The following is a 7,925-nucleotide window of genomic DNA, read 5'->3' on the forward strand; positions in this document are numbered from 1 at the left end:
TCAGAGTGTCCCCTTTGTCATTTATTGATTATTCTGGGGATGCAAACCCTTAACATGAAATTCATCCTCTTAGTAAATTTTGGACTGCACAATATCATATTATTAGTGCCGGGCACTCTGTTGTATGGCACAGTAAATCATCTCCTACAAAAATAACTTTATACCCATCAAGAAACAATTCCACATTCCCCCTACCCTTCTCTCCTTACTCCACCATTCTATTCATGCATCTGTGAGGCTGCCTACCTCAGGTATCTCACATACATCTAATCTTGCATTATTTTGTTTTCAAAGGCATCTGTGGATCCTTATTTTCTTCTTCATTTTTCAGGTGTCTTTATTATAAGAGTCACAATTTGTTCAGACAAGGACTGTAAGAGATACAAATTTATTCAACATAAATATACCAAAACAAAATCAGCAGCATTTTAAACAGAATATTTCAAGTTTGGCATATATGAACTGAGAAACTTTGACTATGATAACTGCCAGGATGATTATGTCTATGAAATCCTACAAACATATAATTGCAATCTATTGTTAGGCAAAATGGATGCATCATTTAATAAATGATTCATCCTTGTGGTTTTTATACCATGTATGTACCCACTGTATTGCTTTCTACCATGTCCATTATAAGTTATGTATGTTTAACCAAGCATTTTACTTGCATTGGTCAGTTTTGTGTTTTCTCAAAGGTGAAAAAAAATGAACAAACTGTAGAAAAACATAACAAATTAAGAGTTGAACTAAAAACAACAGTGAGTTAAATAAATGCATTCAAGACAACTCTGTTAAAGTGAATTGAGTAAAAATCTAAAATAAATTCTCAATGAAAATCTCTAAAATAACTATAAATTAATTCCCTCCTCATAAGTCTTCCATTAAAGACTTAATAGACAGTGTGCTTGAAATAAATAATAAAAGATATTTTAGGAAGAGTGAAATTAACACTGTCAAAAATTATTTTATTGTATGTAAATATAAATGAATTCATTTGTACTTTAGACATGGATTCCAGTGGCAACAGTAATGAAATGAAGTAATAATCATTGTGTGTATTCTACTAGGTTCTTTGTGAGTTATTGCCATGCATGAGAGCAGATGTAGTAAATGCATCATCTCATTCATTCTTCACAGTGACCTCATCATGCTGATTATTTGAACTTATTGTTCATAGATGAGATCACTATAAATATAATGAAGTTAACCATATGAAGGTTGTGTGGCTCAAGCTTCATAGTGTTTTCTTTGGGAGTACCTGCTTTGCAAGCATGAAGCCCTGAGTCCAAACCCCAGTCACACCTAAAAATAAATATATGAAATGAATGTAATGTTTATTTGATGACAAAAGAATGAGTTTCACAAGGTGGCAGAAGGTGATGGCTACTAATAAAAATGGAATCAATCTAAAAAATAAAGAAGGGTAATAGAAACATATGGTATGTTATTGCAAAAAGTACAAGAGGATGCTGATTATTACTGATCTTGAAGAAGAACTTTCTAAATTGAAAAAGCAAGTAAGGGATAAAATTATTTGACTACCTAAACTATAACTTTTATATACTGTCCCCAAATCTCTATACATGCATAAAAGAATGTAATATCAATCAGAAAACCAAGAAATTCTTCCATAGAAAAATTAATATAAAATGACAAAGTCAGTGCACATGAAAGCAAAGAATTTGCAGAAACAATTTGGAATTGCAAAAAGAAAGAAAAAACTAACAAACCCTAGGATACACTCAGCCTGAGCAATAGGAAAAGAATTGCGGCATAATACCTTTTAGTTTTCCCCTTCACTGATCAAATAAAGCTTATTTTGCTTCTGCTAATCCCAAGCATGACTCAAGACATGATGAAATGTGTCTTATTATCTGTGTCCAAAGGTACTGTTTCTTAGCAAAGCATTAGTGTGTTCTTTTAAGGAATATGGAAATAATATCAGATAAAACTCCATATGAAAAATTAGAGAAAAATACCCCCACTTCCCTGATACACCTGCAAATCTGATTCTCAAGTTTCCTCCTTTCTTATGCAAAACTCGTTAGACATGTTCTATTTTATGGGAATACTTTATACCACTTATTCATTCAGTTTCATCCAATTAGACTTCCATTCTCATCACATACCTGTAAGCAATGATCCATGCATTTCTGTCTATAAACATTTCTTTAAAAATATTAAATAAGTTGCTAATGAATTAATCAAGTAAGCAAGCACATAGGGATCTCTCAGATCTGTGCTAGGTCTGGTCTTCAGACGATACTGGTAAATTTTGTCAACTTCTATTCTTGTTGAAACTTTCTACCTACCATAATCCCAGTTCACTTGGATGGGGTCTCTGAGTAGAAGACCTGCATGAGGAAATCTGCATTCCTCCCTGGATGGATATGATGGAGACTGAAGTTCTGCCAGTGACAATACAGCAACAGGAAGTGAAGCAATGAGTAGTCAGGATTCGATCCCCATAAGACATGACCACATCACATCCATCCCAAGATTTTACCTATTAAGACATGTTATTTGGGGCTATATTTAAACTCCCTGATTATTAGGTACATCTGTTATTCCACACTCATGCAAACCTGATTTCCCTGAAGAACATTGGTCAGAACAAGGAAAATTTTCCTCATTTTATGTTCTTCAGTGACCAATATAGAAATGCAGTAAAGCCAGTATTCATTATGTCATCCCAGTGAAATCTTCTGCCTTCCTGAATTCTAACCTCCTTAGCACTTTTGTCTAATTTTTTTCTTTGATTTTTGCCCAAGGTTTGCAATACCTCTTTTTGCTAGATTCTTTACACTTGTAGAGCTCTGATTTACAGAGGGGACAGCTTTAGAAAATCAATATTCCCTGTTCATCAAGGGAGACAACAGTTTTCACTCATTTTTTTTCAGTTGCAATTTTTTATTTTTATAAAACTTTGCAAAGTATAAACACAGAAACTTTTAAGAATCTCCTAAGCTTTTTACATAAGTAAATTTCAAGTTCACAGTCTGTTCATTTGAACTATTTACTATTAACAGGAGACCTTAACACGACATCTCAGACAAGAAGGCATTAATTCTGCATGCAGGTAGCAATGCTAAACCTGAAGAGTCACTGACCATCTCCTTACACAGTTTGAGTAAAAGATGTTGGCTACAGAATGAACTAAAAGTGAATACAGCTCTACTTTATACAAGTCTTTGAGGTCTACCCATAACGTCAAGAAAAACTTAGGGCTATCCATCTCTCAAAGAAAAAAAATCTATTTTAATTTTAAATTGGAAAAAAAAGATGGCAATTTGCAAGCAAAACAAAGCCAGATTCACATTCTATTTACATGTTTTTGTATTCACAGGTCAAAATTAAAATGTTTCATTAGATAATTAAAAATAAACACTTTCAAAAATGCATTTCCTGCATCGATACTGCTGTAGAAACTCTGAATTTAGGAAAGCTCTCTAAAGCAAAATTAGCTTAACTTTGCGGGGGCCAACTGGTCTATCATTTAGATCTTTAATGGCAGCCATAGCTTCATTATAGTTTATCATAGCAACAATGGCTTCTCCTGTGGGTAATCCTTGCTCGTTATACTGTATTGAAACTGAATCAGGTATGATTCTATAACCATGGAAAAAGTCTAAAACTTCATTAACATTAGCTTTAAATGGAAGATTCATTATCTTAATAGGAATTACTCTACCTGAGCCACAATTTAATTTTGGATCAGGCATAAATCACCCCTCAGGAAAACCTCCCATATTATGCTTTCCAAAATCAAACTTGCCACCTTCTGGACGACCAAAATTCACGAAAGAACGATGACTTCTAAAATCATAAGGTGGGCTCCTAAAGTCCTCACTGGGAGGTCTAAAATTGCCAGGAAGTCTAGGGTCCTCCTCTGGAACTTCCCTGAGGTCTTCCTCAGGGAGCTGCCTGAAGTCCTCATCAGAAGGTCATCTCAAATCATCTTCCTGGGGGCTCCTGAAGTCCTCATCAGGAGGGCCCCTGAAGTTTTCATCTGGCATATGCCTGAAATCTTCCTCTCGGGAGCGCCTGAAATGCTCCTGAGGTGGCCGCCTAAGGTGCTCTTGGGGCAGCCTCCTAAAGTGCTCCTGGGGTGGCCTCCTAAAGTACTCCTGAGGTGGCCTCCTGAAGTGCTCCTGGAGTGGTCTCCTGAAATGCTCCGGGGGTGGCCGTCGGAAGTGCTCCAGGGGTGACCTCTTAAAGTCTGCCTCAGGGGAATGCCTGAAATCCTGCTCAGGGAATCGCCTGAACTCTTCTTCCCTAAGGTGCCTGAAGTCCTCCTCCTCCAGAGGGCACCTGAAGTCTTCCTCCTCCCAAGGACGCCTGAAACCCTCCTCTGGTGGCCGCCTGAAGTCTTCTTCAGGGGGCTGTCTGAAATCCTCCTCCAGTGGCCATCTCCAATCGTCCTCAAGAGGCCATCTCCAGTCTTCTTCCCGAGGGTGCCTGAAGTCTTCTTCAGGAGGCCGTCTGAAGTGCTCCTCTCGAGGGTGCCTAAAGTCCTCTGGGGAAGGCCTGAAGTCTTCTGGAGGGTGCCTTTCAGGCTGTCGGAAATATCCCTGGGGATGCTTGGAGTTCCCCAGTTGCCTCAAGTCCTCTAGCTGGTATCTAAAGTTTTCAGAAGGGCCAAATGAGTATACCGGTCGGTCTTTTGAGCCAAATAAATGGGAATGGTCATCTCTATCACATGACAGAGAACGGGCTTGCATTTTCTCATTGGTCATCAAGGAAAAATTTACACCAAACTCCTGCATTTGTGCCTCAGATATAAGTCTTAACAATACCTCTGTCCCTAAGAATCTTCGTCGGTTTAAGCGTTCAGCTTTCATGGCCTATCCTGATTTAAATTTCAACAATGCTTCTCCCAGACCAACTCCTTTGTCATCATAAAGCAAGTAAATATCATCCTCAGCAAGGGAGAAGTCTGCAAAGAACTTTTGCACTTCAACTTTTGTAACATCAAATGGAAAATTTCTTATATAGATGCATAGCTTCTGGCCAGGATAGCCTTCTTGAGAGTATTTTTGTGAAACATGACCAGGTCTCTCTTTTTCTACTGACCCTGGTCTTTTCTTTTCATAACATTCAATAAATTTCAGCATTTGCTTTCTAGAAACTGGATCAATAAGCACTGGACGATATTGTAAAACAGTCTTATGTAAACCTAGTGCAGTATTATAGTCTTTTAAAGTCTTGAACATCACAAAAGCAAACCGTGTCCTTTTTTCATCTTTATATAAGAACCTAATCTGATCATTAGTCAGATCAGTATCTCTGAAGAAATTTCTTAAATCTATCTTGGTAATACTTAGGGACAGATTTTTTAAGTGAACATAAAATCCAAGAGGGGAGCGACAGCGTGAAAACTTAGGCTCTAGGGGAGTGGCTCAAGTGGTAACATATTAAATAGTAAAATTCATCACTAATAGTGTAATTCAATAATGAATAAACCACTATACACATGACCATGGTCTTTTATACTTCAATGATCATATTTATACCTGAGGAAAAAAATCTTTTGAATAGAAATAATGGACATTTTCCCATAGTATTTCATCTCTGATTATGAGACTCAAGCAATCAACATACTATTTCCAATTTCTCAATCCATGTAAATTTAACTTGGAGTCTAGTATTACATAACCAACTTGTGCCATTTGTTGTTATAGTTAGTGTGGAAACTATGCTGAATAATAAAACAGAACTGTGATAATGAGAAGAAAAACCATGATTGGTTCTAAAGCACACAAGTTTGCTAAAATCTCCATGAACAGGAGTTAGTGATATGTAAAAGAATCATGGTTCCCAAATGCAAATCTATGGCCCAATAATGTCCTGTACCAAAAAATTATGTCATTGGTTTTTGTTATCAACTGTGGTTTACTCCCATAGGTGAAGAACACACTAGAAATATGTTTTGTAGAAATAAGAAAAAATAAACTAGTCTCTTCTATAGCACTTAATGGAATACTCTTCAGAAATTTATATTGTGCCAAGAGATAAATGGATTAGATTTGTAATCCATGTTTGAAAATAAAGAAATATGAAACTAATAAAGGGGAACCTTTTAAATGTCAGAAAGAGCAGAAATCTTAAAGGGGACTAATATAAATTTCATAAGAATTGTATATACATCAAATAAACAGGAGCAAGTTCTAATTTCAAATTTGATAAAAATAAATTTATTGCACTTAGAATCAGTCTTGGAGTCAACAACAATTGTTTATGCCCAGAATAATGGGTAATTTTGCCTTTTATTTCTTGTTGAATGTTTTCAGAGCTCTCTTGATATCTTTGTTCCTTAGACTTTAGAAGAAGGGATTCAGCAGGTAAGTCATCACTATGTACATCACCGACCCTACTGGCATTGAATGAGAGTTTGGGGTCAGGACAGAGCTGGTATATAATCTTAGAATAGTACAGTAATATAAGGAGACAACTGAGGTAAGAGACACAGGCAGAAAACGCTTTGTATTTCCTCTAAGGTGATGACATTGCAATGATGGAGGAAAGTATCTTAGAGTAAAAGTAAAAAATTCCAATGAAGGGACCACCACCAACCAGGCAAGTACAAAGTTCATCACCACAATTTTAAGGAAAGTGCTAGAACAGTCTAGGGGAACCAGCTGATTACATTCACAAAGAAGTATTGGACTTCTAAATCTGTGCAGAAGGACAGACAAAACAACATGTGGCTGTGTAACAGGGAATTCAGGGCACTCGGGAAACAGGACAGCAACAGTAACAACTCACAGATGTTAGTCTTCATGATGACTATGTAGTGTAGGAGGTGACAGATGGCCACAAAATGGTCATGAGCCACCACAACCAGGAGGAAGTTGTCCAACCCTAGAAAAATTTGAAAGAGTAAGTCGGGGTGATGCAGCCTTTATGTATTATCACCTTGCTTTGTGTCTGTAGGTTCAGCAGCATCTTTCAGATGGTAGCAGAGGTGAAACAGAAGTTCCCAAAGGAAAATTCGGAGAGAAAGAAGTACGTGGGTGTGTGTCTGTGTGAGCCAGGATGATAAGTACGTTCCCAGGCACAGTGACCAGGTACATGGACAGGAACAGAACAAATAAGAGAAGCTGCAGTTCTGGTTTTACTAAAAATCCTAGAACATGAAATTCTGAAGATTTAGTACAAGTTTTTGGTTCCATGTGCTGAAGGTGACTATAGGAAAAAATAACATGATTACTTTTGTTACTCGGTCTTATTTTATAAGTACCACATGCTATATTTGATTATGAGTTCCTGTCCCTATCTATATTTTTTTCTCAATATATCGATTTTTCTACATGTTTTTTTCTGTGACTTGGATTTGAACTCAGGGACTCATGCTTGCCAGGCAGGCACTCAATCAAATTCATCAGTCAACACTTTTTTGTGTTGAGCTAGTCTCATTTACTAGTTGCCCATGTTGGGCTTGAACCTCAATCTTGGTATCTGCTTATTGAGAATCTGGGATTAGAGGAATGAGTCATTGTAGCCAAACTAGTCTACAGTTTTCATGAGAAATTCTTTCATGCACTTGAGAAATGTAAATTTCTCATTTGGTCTCATCAACTTAATTTGGTCTCATCATATAATTGTTGAGAGACATCTATGTTTTAAAGGATTTAAAAGACATTCCCCTTTATAAAATGTTAAACAAATTGCCACTTAGTGAACTAAACAAACATAGAGATCTCTCAGCTCTGAGTAGGATGGCTTGGTCCTCAGGTGACACTAAGTAAATTATGCTAACTTCCATTCTTGCTGAGCCTTTCCCATAGTACATACCCAGAGTCTCAGACTCACCTGGATGGGGTTTATATGTAGAACGTCTTGTTGTGGAAATCTTTATTCAACCATGGATGGTTATTATGGAGACTAAAGTACTGCCTAGACAAGATGGCAGGGGAGAGTGA

General features: G+C 37.0%; 1 protein-coding gene across 1 annotated transcript; it reads right to left on the reverse strand.

The window, feature by feature from the left end:
• Positions 1 to 3,427: 3,427 nt before the first annotated feature.
• Positions 3,428 to 7,175, reverse strand: LOC141416129 (RNA-binding protein 12B-like). Its single transcript, XM_074053257.1, is given in 3 exon segments — positions 3,428 to 5,401; positions 6,769 to 6,864; positions 7,013 to 7,175. Coding segments are annotated over 3 exon segments (2,208 nt in total). The 3' UTR covers positions 3,428 to 3,452.
• Between the last annotated feature and the right edge of the window lie 750 nt (positions 7,176 to 7,925).

This window comes from Castor canadensis, chromosome 14, assembly GCF_047511655.1.
Source record: "Castor canadensis chromosome 14, mCasCan1.hap1v2, whole genome shotgun sequence".
Classification (NCBI taxonomy): Eukaryota; Metazoa; Chordata; class Mammalia; order Rodentia; family Castoridae; genus Castor; species Castor canadensis.